This window comes from Paralichthys olivaceus, chromosome 7, assembly GCF_024713975.1.
Source record: "Paralichthys olivaceus isolate ysfri-2021 chromosome 7, ASM2471397v2, whole genome shotgun sequence".
Taxonomy (NCBI): domain Eukaryota; kingdom Metazoa; phylum Chordata; class Actinopteri; order Pleuronectiformes; family Paralichthyidae; genus Paralichthys; species Paralichthys olivaceus.
In genome coordinates, this window is record NC_091099.1 from 12,998,030 (window position 1) to 13,012,689 (window position 14,660).

The 14,660-nt window shown below is 42.2% G+C and overlaps 1 protein-coding gene across 1 annotated transcript in view; it reads right to left on the bottom strand.

The window, feature by feature from the left end:
* Positions 1-14,171, bottom strand: part of slco3a1a (solute carrier organic anion transporter family member 3A1a) — a 40,141-nt gene extending 25,970 nt beyond the window's left edge. The window contains exons 1-2 of the mRNA XM_020114060.2: positions 13,396-14,171; positions 6,406-6,862 (exon numbers count right to left, since the gene is read on the bottom strand). Of these exons, the coding sequence (XP_019969619.2) occupies positions 6,406-6,862; positions 13,396-13,554 (616 nt within the window). The 5' untranslated portion in view covers positions 13,555-14,171. The remainder of the gene's footprint in view (positions 1-6,405; positions 6,863-13,395) is intronic.
* Between the last annotated feature and the right edge of the window lie 489 nt (positions 14,172-14,660).

A 14,660-nucleotide genomic window follows, 5' to 3' on the forward strand; every position in this document is an offset into this window, starting at 1 on the left:
TAGGGACATAACATATTATCTCCACCCAACTTAAACCAGACAGTGTGATGAATGAAAACACATCAAACACAAACCTGGGTGGATGTGTGGAGCCTTTAATTTAACCACATCCATAAAACAAATGTAGTGGAGTCGTGAATACTTCCCTCTGAAATGAAGTGAAATAGTATTAGTAGTAGTATTAGTAGGATTATGTTGCATGATATAGAGATTAAATAAAGTACAAACCTAGAAACTGCATTTAAAAAACTACTTAAGTAAATGTACATGATTACTGAGACACATGTTTGAGTAAAATAAGCTACTTTGGAAAACTGCACTTTGAGCCTCCTCTCCATCAGCGCTGATCATACACTTCTTATACTGTATGTATTATGCAACAAGCAACGTCCACATGTCCAACTCTGTGGGATTTCACTTAAAAGGTCATGACATTGATGAATTAATTAATATCATACTTTCACACTCCCCCATACTGTATTTGCACCATCCTGCAGCCACTGCATAGTGTACATTACAGTTTAATGAAGAAATGCCTGGCTGTTTAAAAGCCTCTGAAACCTGCAGAGGCAGCTGCAGGGAGACTGTGCTGGACGACACAGCGTCGGCTCCAAACTCCTCTCTGTGTGTCCTGTACAGTATATTTATGCAGTCGGGGGTCCTGTGGGAAGAGCCAGAATTAGCAGTGGATAGTAAAAGGTCAACGAGCAGTGGGAATGGAGATCCTGTTGACGCAATCTGTCCAATCATATTTGTTTCCTTTGGCCAGAGATGAGCTGCTGCGTCTAGACTCCGGTAACAAACCAAAACAACACAAGGACATAAAGTGCATGTGTTTATGTTTGACAGATTTTTTGACTTTGCCGGTGACGGCATTCAAAGTATACACTGAAGTACTTCCTTTTTAAGAAGAACGTGCATCATTTAGGAGCACAAGCTCCTAAAATATCCTCACAATGACTGTGAACGTTCTCATCTTCACCAGAGAGAGAGAGAGAGAGAGAGAGAGAGAGAGACGAGGACAAAGAGCTCTTTAAAAGAGTCGGAGCAGACTTTGCCTCAGAGTGTTTTACAGTTGTTTAAACAGCAGTAAGCTCAGTCTGCTGCTGCTCTCACAGTAACACCAGACAGTCAGAGTTGTTTTTCACAGGCTTGTGCGGAATGCATGTGCGTCCCGACCCACTCAGACCCACCTCATGGCTGGCTGGTTGGCATTCCTGCCTCACTCTGTAATTATGGCTCTTCTCCAGGCCTCTCGACTCTCCCTGCTCCGCTGCCATACATGACGGGGCAGGAACATACCTCTGCTCTTTTTCACCTGGATTTTTAGCTCAGGCTCTAATTTTAACAATAACACATCAACGCGCAAGAATGTGCTTTGACATCGGCGGTGCAGGCAACAGCTGCAGCTGGAAAAAAAAGAGGCTTCAATTACACTTGGTGTCGTGTTTCATAAATCGGGGTTAATCGTGATGTTTTAACCTTGGGTGAAATGATGTGATATCAAATCCTTGAAATGAATCAAACATTTATAGCACAAGTACTTTGCTTTCAATCAGTGCTTGAAGGAGAAGAGGAACAATTGCTATGAAAAGGTCCACTGACGAAGCAGCTTGTAGCTACTTTTAACGTGGCAGTTTGAAAACGAGGGAGCAGAGGAAGTTTTACTGAAGCACATCTGTTTGCAGCTGTTAGAGGAGTGAGCGTAAGCTTCTGGTGTGAGATTTGAAAGGTGTTTTCTCTTCTAATGCCCTTCTGACACCACTCCTACATTCCTCCTCAAATCTCTACTGAGAAAACATGAGATGATGGAGACGATGGAAGCATTCACCTTCATATTTTTAAATAAATAATATAAAACAATAAGGAAATAAAACTACATTCATCCGATAAGTTGTGATATAGACATGCTAATACTATTGGACTTATTCCCTCAGCCAAGGAGGTTGTGTTTCTGTCTGTTTGTATTTGTTGCCAGGACTGTGCAAAAACTAGTCAATGGTTTTCCATGAAATTTTGTGGAGGGGTGTGGCGGATGACCGAAGGAAGAACTCATCTAAATTTGATGCAGATTTGGATCAGGGGGCGGATCGGGGAAGTTTTTTTCAATTTCTCAGAAATAAATGGATCTTGATGAAAATAGAATTACCTCACTGTAGTTGTATGCCTCCGCCAACCAGTGCAGTGTCTGTGTACATATTTCTAAATACGTATGTTCATATAAAGGTCACTGTACATTTTAAACTGAAATACAGTTAAATGAGGTCATTGTGACCCTGACCTTTGACCTCCAGTCACCAAAATCAAATCAATTCATCTTTTGAGTTCAAGTTTGCACCAAATTTGAAGACATTCCGTCAAGCTGTACTTAAGATATCATGTTCAAGAAAAACATAAACATAATTTGTGAGGCCAAAGTGACCTTAGGCTACAAAGATGAAATCCAAGCTCAAGTGAATGTTTGTGTCAAATGTGAAAAAATTCCCTCGAGGCGTTTCAGAGATACTGCATTCACAAGTCAAACAATGTGTTTTGTGAATTCACAGTGACCTAGACCTTTGAATACCAAACCCAAGTGAATGAATCCTTGAGTCCAAGTAAATGTTTGTGCCAAATTTGAAAGGATTACTTGATGGCGTTCCAGAGATATCAAGTTCACAAGGCTAAAAATGTGCTTAGTGAGGTCACCGTGACCTTTTACCACCAAAATCAAATCAGTTCTTCCATGAGTACAAGAGAATATTTGTAAACAATTTGAAATTCCCTCAAGGCATTCTTGAGCAGAGGTGGAAAGTAAAGAAGTACCAATACTTTGTTACTGTACTTAAGTAGATTTTTCAGGTATCTGTACTTCACTTGAGTATTTATTTTCTGACGACTTTTTACTTTTACTCTACATTTGAACACAAATTTCTGTACTTTCTACTCCTTACATTCTCAAAACTGGCTCGTTACTTGTTTCAACCTCCACGGATGACGACATGACGTAGCAGATATAACAACACAGGGCCGTGACCAACTCCGACGGGTCCGATCTGAGGACCTCAGTAAACCATCCAATCAGTAGTAGCGACGGGCGGTATGTACAAGGGGCAGGGGCTTAATCCACGCAAACACATTCCCCATCCATTTATTCCCTGTAAAAAATATCCAGGTGCTCGTGCAGGACCTCGGTTAAGTTTAGTCTTTATTATTCTGTCTGAAATTTGGCAGCAAAACTAGATTGTGTCCGGTGATTTTTTTCCTCTGTACCAGCTCTGTGCAGGTTGTTAACAAAAGAGGAAAACTATCCTATTTTGTGTGCCTACAAGCCATAAAAACATGCATCGTGTATCATATAAGTTAAAAATTCATTTTTACTTTTGTACTTAAGTACATTTCAGAGCCTGAATTTTCTTACTTTTACTTGAGTAAAGGAGTTGAATCAGTACTTCTACTTTTACCAGTCTTTTTTACACAAGTATCTGTACTTTTACTTAAGTAGAGAATGTGAGTACTTTTGCCACCTCTGTTCTTGAGATATTGCGTTCACTCGACTGGGACGAACAGATGTACAACCTGAAAACATAATGCCTCGGGTCACTGGCTGTCGGAGACGCTGAGGCATAAAAGCCCGACATCTTTAGGGGACTGATATTTATGAATGTGTGCACTTTGGTGCTGATCCAAATACAATCTAGTGGATTTAAAAGTGGTTTCATAAGGACACTGTTGGGTCTCTGTGGAGGTTTACACGCTCCTGAAATTGCTTCAAGTTCACAACTGAGTTTACAGAGAATCGAACATGAAACATAAGACTGATAGAGAATTTCTAGGAACCATACAGATTTTTTAAAATTAGCTTTATATTGCCGCTTCAACAATTTGGATGTGTTGACGTAAACTGGCAAATAATCCAAATATATTAACAGTATGTGAAAGGAAATCTCACAGAGTTTCAGACAATCTACTCCATTCATGCAGCTGCAGGCACATGACACGCCTGCAGCAGAAGGATTAGGACGATCAGCTGAGCGCGACTCAATACCACATTGTTCCTCGCTGCTCACCGCTTGTTTTTCCTCCAGCTCTTGTCGCAGCTTATCAGAGGAGGACAGAACCAAATATTTCTTCTTGCCCAACTTCAATCGCTTACCACCTTCAACTGCGAACAAGCCCACGACGGTGTTGCCAAAATGGCAGAAGCCCTTTTCATGCTCTTTATTGTTTCAAACAAAGCTCTAGGTGCTGCTCATGTTCAGGACAAATAAATACAGAGAACGGCAATTAAGAAAATCAGCTTTGGGCTCGAGATTACAGGCTGCAGACTGATGCCTTTGTTTGCAGGTCACATCTGTATTTGAGTGACAAAAGCCACCCGTATGCTGCTGCTGCTGCGTAAAGGGTGTGTACAAGCCCTGAACCCATCCTCCATCCAGGCGGTCATCGTCTCTGCCGCACACTGACAACAAAACACACACTATGCAAACACATCTCATCTTCTCCATCGATGGATGATGTATTAAACTGGACGACAAATTAAGGGCAGGTCACAGTCAACACAAAGAAGCAGATGCTACTTTTGTAGTGGAAGCCTCACAGTGAAGAAGTTTAATATGCAAGTTAAAAGGTCACGATTTCTAACTTCAAACAAATAGTTTTGGGAATGTGTTTATTCTGTCACCTACCAAGACTTTTTCTTTCTCATGTGTTGGCAGGATAATCGGAAAAATTCGTTCCAGACTAAGAAAATTCACATGATCCCCGTTTCAGGGTGAAACAACAATTCAGATCCCTTTTCAACAATTAACTCAAGTTTACAATCAGCTCTAAATAACAGATTCTAATAAGAACATGTCAAATGTTGCACTTTTGTCACTTGAAACTACATGTCCATCCCTCACAAGCACCTAACAGCAGACTTTGTATTTAATACAGACATTTTTATGATAAACACTCACCTGGTCCTTTTTCTTTGCTCTTCATTATGTGCAAACATAGCAAAGAGTTGTCAAGGTGTTGTAAAAAGCTCTTAACACATAACTACGACACATGCTAACAGCGCCATTGTTTTTTCCACATTCTGACTTCAAAGCACATGAACACACCCAAGGCAGAACAAAGAGGTCATGACTCTGGAAGTGGGACTTTCCAAGAAGCACATGAATGCACCATTATGTCTGTGTGGTAAACATGCAGATGGAGCTAGCAGCTAGTTAGCTTAGCTTAGCATAAAGACCACTCCATGCAGGCAAAAGCGTGACTTGTTTTTACACCGTGATTTTTACAAATTAAGATTGAGGTTTATTATTGAGCTTCGACGTTACTGGTTGGTGGATTTTATCTTCGGACAGATCCAAACTATCTGTTTCCATGTGTTTGTCTATGCTAAACTAAGCTACGCTAACTGACTGCTGCTTCAGCAACATATGTTTTCTCCTGAAAGGTGAATGATAATTTAAAAAAAGCATACATTTAAAATAAATCTTTTAGAATGTTTTGTTTTATCTTTTCTCATCTTTAACATTTGTATTCTTATATTTCAATCTTGTGAATGAACTGGTTTTAATTGTTCAGTTTCCTTTCTTTTGTCTTGTAAAGCACTTTGTAATTGTGTTTTGAAAGGTACAACATAAATAAAGTTTATTTTTATTACTATCATTATTTTATTCTTATCTGTCTTCAGTGGAAACTATAATATGCAGAATATTAGTTTGTTGGAACAGTAAAACATCTCCCTGAATTTCTGACTTACAGAAAATGCTACAGAAGTAAAAACTCTTCACGGCTTAATGACAAAAGTATTAGAGTTGCCTCCTGCATACCAAAGCTAAATATACATATCACAGCAAATACATATCCCCGGGCAGCCATTGTGAATTCAGAGTTGTGCACAGAAAGCACTTTGAATGCACCTTAAAACCTGGAAGAGCCACATCAGCAGCATCTTTGAAAAAAAAGACTGTGCGAAGCAAAGATATTTAACCTGTTTCTGGCCTCTTCGCCTCTGAAACCTGTGTAATGGAGATTAAATTGCTCTGAGATGTGCTCACCTGGCACTCACGTGAACAGGCCTGTGCTTGAACACAGGGAGATGGTGTGCAGAAGAAGAACACAAATACACTACATGCACACGCTGTGTTGACTCCGAGCAAACATTGAACCTGATGGTAACGAACAAACACATTTATGGCCAATTTTCCACTGTACCGATCAGAAGCCCTGGGAAATCAGTGTACTGGAGCAAAAAAGATTTTTACCATCCAACGTGATAATCATCTGTTTCCTTGAGCACTGCTTATCTTTACCAGGAAAATCATTCAGCTTGTGATTCTCGGACTTCCTTCATTGTGGCCATCTTTCATTATTGTCTTTTTCTCAGTATATTATGAGAAATATGGATTGTTTGTTATGATTGTGACTCACCTATATAGAGTGAAGAGTCTTTCTTCTTCACATGATCATCAATGTAGGACACTCCGAGAGGCTGCACCGGCGTGGCACCGATCCCCAGCAGGACCTGGGCTCCGATCAGCAGCAGGTACATCATGTTGGTGTTGGCCCTGTTGTCACACACATTGTCTTCTGCCAGCTGAGCGTCCCTGCTGCTGGTGTTGGAGCAAGCATCCCGACCCACATCAGTCCTCCACATTGCCCCTATCTCGTACTGATTTGTTAGAAATTCTGGGAGAGCTGAGAGAAGGGCGCCGAGCGCCATGACGATGCCCCCACAGCCTATCAGACGGGGGCGATGTGCTTTGGCCCCAAAGTAACTGACAAACAGGATCAATGCCAGGTTGCCAATCTCAAAGCTGCTGGCGATCACCCCCACGTCAGCACTTTGCAGGTTGAACCGCCGCTCCAGGGTGGTCAGCACGCTCACCTGAAAACAACAGAGCATTGCTTTAAACCACAGCCATGGAAGTGATGCTGCAAGAAGCAAGAATAAAAAACAATAAAAACCCAAGGGTGTGGGAATTTCATGTCACTGTTGGAAAAAAGTATTCATCATATGATTTATCGGTATACTAGACATAAGCATTTTAATACTTATATTCCCATTTACACCAGGCATTGATGTGAGAGCTGTTAGAGTATGCAGGGGAGTATGCACACAGAACATACTGTGATCACATCGACCACTTTGCATCTTGAAGTACATGTAAATGAAAATCACATGACAATTCTATTCATCATATTGAAAGGAAGTCCAACTCTGCCTTTTTTTTTTTAGCTTGAACAAACCCAGAGAAAAACTAGAAGAAGCAGCAGCAAAACAGCTTTTTTAAACTAAATCAATCTCTGTCCACATGAGCATTTTAGCTTCCCACTTCACTTTACTTTTGTAAGGTCTCAACCTTCTATGTAAATTGCCTTGAGATTATGTTTGATGTGATTTGTACAAATACAATTTAATTGCATTAAAAACGGAAATCACATGACCATTCTTCCAGTTTAAAGAGGAAGTCAGGAGTGTCCACACTGTAGTTGGTTGCTTAGTTACGGAAAATACTATAAAGGACGAACAGCGTTGGTGAACAGTATGGCAAGGTACTTATTTTCTTGGGCCGACAATGAAGTGGAACTGTTATAGTGTTAGTGTAAGCAACGCCTCGTGTTCACCGCTACCAGTGGAATCGTGAACCAATCAGGAAGCGAACACGGACAACAGCGGAGTTTAGCAGTGTTCAAAAACTTCAGTTCAGAGTGGACATCCCATGTAAATGTAGCAACAGTGATGTAATTTAAAAACAGTGTCTTCAGTTGTAATCACATTACTACAAGAACCAAATGTCACCATCCAGATAATATATTCAGATACAGATCACACATTAACACTAGGACTACACTGGACCTTTATTTGATTCTTTTGGACAGGCTCTTGGAGAAATCATGAGTCATGCAGTTTAAACAGCTCCTTTCCATTGGAATATCCTGAATGAAAGACTGTTCAGATGTTCCACACTGTGTCTCCTCCCTGCCAACAGGCCTCTGTTTCCAATTAACTGCGCACAGCAACGTTTACTTCCACAGTCCGAACGGCTCATCACAAGCTTCTCTCTTTCCCCAGCTGTCGTTCCACACAGCCTCGACTCTCAGCTGAAGCAAACACAGCGGAGCGGTTGTTCACGACAGTTTGTCAGATATGATTCAGGAGTAGCTGATTAAGTACTGTTAGGTGGTAAAGGCTTTGTCAAATGAAGCACAATAAAGCAGAGAGGGCGACTGTGTGTTTGCTTGTGATGTGTGGGAACAGTCTCTCAGTGCCCGTGTGAACCACAGTGACTCATTTAAACAGTTATCAAGCTATTTTCAGATCTGTCCCAAACTGTCCTTGAAATGGCATCACAATTTTCCATCTCCCTGCTGCTGGCTCTGTTGAAGAGTTTGGACTGAGCTCTACAGAAAAACTGAGAGAGAAAAAAAGAGAGGGTGCACATCCTGCCAACACAAACACACCGCTCTGAAGAGAGTGACTTCACTGCAAGATGAATCAAGTCGCGGTTTTGTTGTTGGAACATTTTTCCACCAAATGCTCAGATTTGCCAGATTAATGTACACAGTGGATTTGAATTGGAGCAGAAGTAGCTCCAACTATCTGACGTTTATAAATGAAATGACGTTTCGTTTGACGTAAAATGACGTTGAAGGCTTGAGAAGGCTGCTTCAGGGCCAAATGTGGGAGTGACTGATCAAAAATCCTCTCTTTTTTTTAATGCAACTACACTGAAGTTCTTCATTTAACTTCACATTACTTCACTGCATATAAAATATCATATACTCTATTACTAGAGTTTCTGTGTGGTAAATACTCTCCACTTTGCCCTATATTGCATGTTGTGTTTTTCTCCACTCTCTCAAACCATTTCCTCTGTGACAGTTTACAGATGCGCCTGACACCCAGAGACATTTTAGTGATTGCTGACACTCCCAATGACCCCCTTCCAGAGGAAAACAACCTCCATCAGACTCAGCTACCAGTCAACAGAAGTGTTGCTCACCATGTTGCTTTTGCTGACAGCTGTTGTGCAAGTTCTGCATTTTACATGCGTAGGAGACCAGCTATACTTTGAGGACTCTGTTTACACCTGCACGTGCATGCAGCGTATGCAAGCGGCCACATGATTTGCATTTTGATGATGGGGATTAAAACATATTGAGCAAGAAAGAGCAATTTTTTGTTTTAAAAATGCTGTTTTAAAATTTAAACATAGTTGTATGTGTCCACGTCTCTAAAACAGCCATCTACATCACAATCTGAACACCAGATGTGGTGCCTAATTGGAAGTGAACAGGACAGTTAAGTTTTAGCATTAATTTAAAAGTTGAATTTGTTCTATGATACTTCAATCTGTCCTGATGCACAAACTGCACCATACAGCCGTGACAGATGCCTGATATTAAACCACAACCTCTTTTCTAAAAATGCCCCTCCCGTTTGAGACTAGACTTAATGCACCACGGGTGAGTGGACGAGGTAATGTCAATGTCAACAGAGACAAACATTGTACAGCCTGTTTTGTCATTGTAGCACTTTAAAAAATGTCCTCTGTGACTTTTTAAGAAGCAAAAGTGACAGCAGGTCGTTCTTGCAGCTGCTCTGAACACGACTGCAGTCATTCCGTCACTGCACATCAAGGCGCTGTGCGGATGATCATTGGGAGCGGTTCGTGCCAGTGTCCTCCAGTGATGTTGAGTGGATGGAAAACTTCAGAAAAGAGTCAAGACGTTTCCACCCTTTGGGCAGCTCTTTCTAACAACTGCGAACACACTGGACGGGGCGGTGTTTATGCCTGGCTGACTCCACCTGTCCGTGATCTGGTCACAGCATTACCTCATCTTGACCTTAGAAGCGATGCCAAGCCCAAACAACCCGTCGACATTCTAGCTTTAGCTCTACGCAGACAGCAACACGGCAATACAGCATCTCAAAAGGAGTAAGGCCATTATCTAATCGGATACCATCTCATCACGGGAGGCCTGAGCAAGAGTGTGTATGACTGACAGCTTGTGCAGAGGAGTTAAGCTCTCGTCGCCACGTTCAACATGTTTGTGCACTTCCACTGTGACTTTAACAGGCAGCCTTCCAGCAGGATTACGACCAGGATAATTTACACAGGAAAAACACAGTGGATAGCAGACTGCCCAGCAGACATATTTGTCTGGATAAAAACCTCGCACTGTGTAAATGTTTTAATCGGCTGCATGGCAACAAAACAAACTTGGTCACACTGCAGCGTGATGTCCCATCACATCACCTGACAGATGAGCGAGAGTTTGTCTGAGCAAAAGGAGTCCGCCAACTTCCACCGAGTGGTTTCAGGATGTTCTGTATTATGAGCAGGCAGAGAATGCTGCCCGATGCTGACATTCCCGTGAGCACGTTAAGGTTTAGCACTGACGTGAATGTGCTGAAGTGGTGCCGTTTGTAAAGGCACAGCAGGTGTTTATAAGTGAAGCCTGAGCTATTTAGAATCACATCCACTGTGTTTTATGAGGTGTGACTCACTGAAGGTTAACTCAAGGTTAGCTAAACGTACTTTTACTGCTCTGAATGAGCTAATTTTAAGATCTGCTTATTTATGTCGAAAATAAACTACATCTTTCATATCAGCTGTGGGCATATTTTTTATAAAACCCGAAAACTACCAGAGTAAAATAGAACAGCATGTCATTCTGGATTTTTAAATGTTAACCACTTTTCTCAACAGAGCGTGACGTCAGGTGCTCAGTTAATGGCTACACCTATGTAATGTTTAATGAAAAAGGCCCAGGGCTGACACCTAGGATAAATTCCCTGGGGGATTATGTCTGTATATTAACCTGAAATGTCATCATGTAGCATTAATGTGCATTTAAGTGGGGAATATTAACACCACTGAGTAGTGTCAAAGTAGCCTTACCTAGAAAAATACACATCCTTCATTGGAATGTATCAGACCCGATGTTTATTATGCTTTTAAAGAGATATTAATGATCCTGTTGAACAGTTTGGGTTTCTCCCTCCCACACTCAACTGATTCAGTGCGACTGCAAGTTTGACAGGTTTGCTCAGCTGAGAACCAACACAGTTCAGGCTCAGGTGTTAGTCGCACTTTGCAGCTCGAGCCCTGGAGTGTCAGATTTGGTTCTTATCAGGGAAGTGTTACTTTAACCAACAGAGCTTAGATCCTCAGGTACCACATGCACAGAAGTCACAGATAGAGTTTCCCACGACATGTGTATCATATTAACTCCGGCAATTAAAAGTCTAAAATTAGCTGAAACATGTGTGAAAGTGTGTTTGAATGTGCAGCCTCTTCTGGTTCGTACTGATTCTTCAGACTGAGAATCAGCTCAAAACTGACAGATATTGAGTTTTACAATATATATGAGAATAAACAGCAGCCAGACCTGTTGGAACCACGTCATGTTTGACCTTTTGGCTTAAAAACTGACTGAGATCACAATGAGGGACCTCCCATGTTATACTGTCTGTCAGGAAAAAAATTAATTGACTATCTACATCTATTTTGGTGATCGATTATGTCAATGGGAAAACTTGATAATAATAGTAGAGATATGCTACAATTCTCAAATCTCAAATGTAAGAATGTGATCTTCCTCTTTATGATATATTTTGACATTATACGAGAACCTGCCTGATTTATCAGTTGGCCCAAAAAACTACATTTCTTTGTGATAAGTGTTCGATACTTTATATATCGAACATCAAACATGTTTGACTCCCTAATATCTGTATCGGCATCAGCCCCCAAGAATATCTGTCGTATTGGTCGGGGCTTTACATTTTACAGATGATACATCATCTAAAACAGTAGACATCAGATTAATCAACACCAAAAATAGTTGCAGCCATTGCCAATTCACTGACTGCAGGAAAGAATCATGAAGTGATTTAGTTATGATATTTTTTGAGGGAATTATAAGAGGCAGTTTATTCTATCTATCAAAAGCAGTGAAGCTATCAAAGTGAATCCTTTTCTCTGAAGTGAGAAAAACCCACATGAATGCCAGAACTAGGACGACGTCACAGATCTGTCAGATCTGTACTTCTGTGCTATCAGCCTGCACAGGGTGACAGGTTGCCAACAGGCTGCTAAATCAGGGCACGCAGCGTGTCCCTAAGTGTCTTGTACTGTAAGCAGCTCACAGAAAAGCAAAGGGGCCATGATAGTCGAGTTTTGTTGTTTCACTGCCAGCAAACAACCCTAAGTCCCATCATCCTATCAGAGACACCACAGTGGCTCATGTGGGTTGACTCCAGTTCACCAGATAGTGAAAGCAGGTGGCTGATGACCTGTCCATGTAAATGAGCTACGGTCTGTTGATGAACACAAACAGGCTGGAGAGAAATGACTCCAAACCTCAACGGATGGAGTTTCAACTCACACTGTCTATACAGGTGTGCAAAACAATCATACTGTTAAAAAAGCAGAAGTGTAAGGTCTTCTTAACATAAATGAATGGTGAAGGAAGAGGAAGAACTTCCTCTTTAGTTAATCATTCTAACTGTGAGCGGCACCGCTGTGCCCGGCTGCAGCTCTGAGCTGCAGGATGCTTGATGCTCAGCAGGTCTACTAACAGAGAAGATAAGATGTTCCACTCCAAATATGGCCATGGGTTTGGTCTATTAATATTGACTGAGCCAAAGAAACAGTGGGATTCTTGGAAAATAAACACTTGCTAATGTCGAAACTAAATGTTCTGAGTGGTTGCCCCGAGCTGTGTGTCTCCTCCGGGATACTTTGAGGAATATTTTAAAACATTTCCGCTTTTGTCCGACAAAATCTATGTGAGATTCACAGCACGCTGTAAGACTTTTCTGATTCCTTCCTTCTTTGAAACAGGATCATAAATTACACATTTCCAGTTTTTTAAGTACAAAGAACATATTTAAACCCTTTTTCTGCAGCGTGGCTACGTTTGTCTTAGTGTTAGCAGAAACAAAACTGAAAGAGTGAGTAAAATTAAATCGAAACAGGGTGTGTCCTTGACCTTGGATGACATTTTGGGTAATTACTTCCTCGCTCAATTTCAGACAAATTAATTATTATTTATGCCAAACAAAGTTGAAAAAGTCAACCTTTTTGGATTCTACATTGATGATTTAAAAATGCCTCAGTTTGAGTTGAAAACTTAAAAATGTTATGTTATCACAACTCAAACTGAGCTTTCCATGATCAAATGCAATCAGACATGGAAGGTGAGCATTTTATGGAGGCTATTAGATCACACCGGGGGCAGTCGAGGATGAAATGTGTCCCGTGCAGGTGATATGTTATCTCATGTCACCGCTCAGGAGACAGAGTCCAGATCCAGGTGAGACCAGGATGTGATCTAAAGGGTCTTGGTACGATCACAGAGACAGTGCAGGCAGGGGCGAGCTCAGGCTGCTTCATGAGTTGCACTCACCAGGTATGCTCCGACGGTGCCCTGAGCCAACATGAGGGCGCATTCCGCTATCAGGAATATCTTGATATTTGAGAAGCACGAAGAGTTTTTACGGAGACCGTCCGTTTCCAGCATGTCCCCGCCGCTCCGGTCCGAGTCCCGGTGCTTCTTCACCTGCATCCTCTCCACCCTCTTTGGGCTACTTTGCCCACACGACACTGCGAGGAAGCCGAAAGTGACCGCAGGGAAGACGCTGGAGACGAAGCTGGTGACCACATTCGCTTTGCTCCTGTTTGTTTAGTTTTTTTTTTATTTCACCGCTGAGTCTCCTGATTCAACAACGTGTCCTGTTGTCATCTGACGGAAAGACTACGGAGCACACGGCCAAACTCCGCGGGGCTCCGCCGATCGTCTGCGCTTAAACACCGCGTCCCGGTCGACGCGCAGGAACGTGTGAACTCCCTGAAGGTGTCGGTGAAGGCACGAGTAAAGTCCCGGTGCGTAAATCTCTGTCAGGGCGCATGTTTCCCGCCCATCAGCCGCAGGTGAAGGTTTTAGGTTTCAGACTCCTTCTTCCTGCTCCCGCTCCGGACTGTCATGGTCCTTCACGGTCTATGACTGACTATCTCTCTCTCTCTCTCCCTCTCTCTCCCTCTCTCTCTCTTTCAGTGTGTGTGAGTCTGCGGTTTGCTCCTCTCTCTCCCTCTCTCTCTCTCTCTCTCTCTCTCTCTCTCTCTCTGTGTGTGTGTGTGGGTCTGCGCTCTGCTCCCCTCTCTCTCTCTCTCTCGCTCGACCCTAGAGGCGGTGTGTGTAGCTGCAGCTCAAACACACTGCACTCGTCCATAGACGCCCCTAATGTGTGCGTGTGCTCGCGCGCCAGAGATTACTCATGTTGAGAGGACCGGTATCTATTGACACAATCAGAGTGAAGTGACTTGTCTTCCTTAGAAGGACAAAAAGCAAGTCCCCATAACTTAACCCATTAAGGCAGGGGTCTCAAACTCACGGCCCGCGGGCCAATTGCGGCCCGCTGGACTATATTTTGTGGCCCCCTACTTGACATCAAAGTTTAGTGTTAGTGTGGCCTGCGCGTTTTTGTTAAACGCACCTTTTTGTCCAGTCGTTGGGCGGGCTTGCCCTGACAGCTTCATGTGGCGTTCGTTGTCAAGTTAGCCAAAGTGAATTAGCAGCGTTAGTCACTTGATTGAAACGTGATTCCGTTCTGAAGAACCGTTCATGTTGAAGAACTGTTCATCATAAAGATTGAGAAGATTGGATAAGTTGTA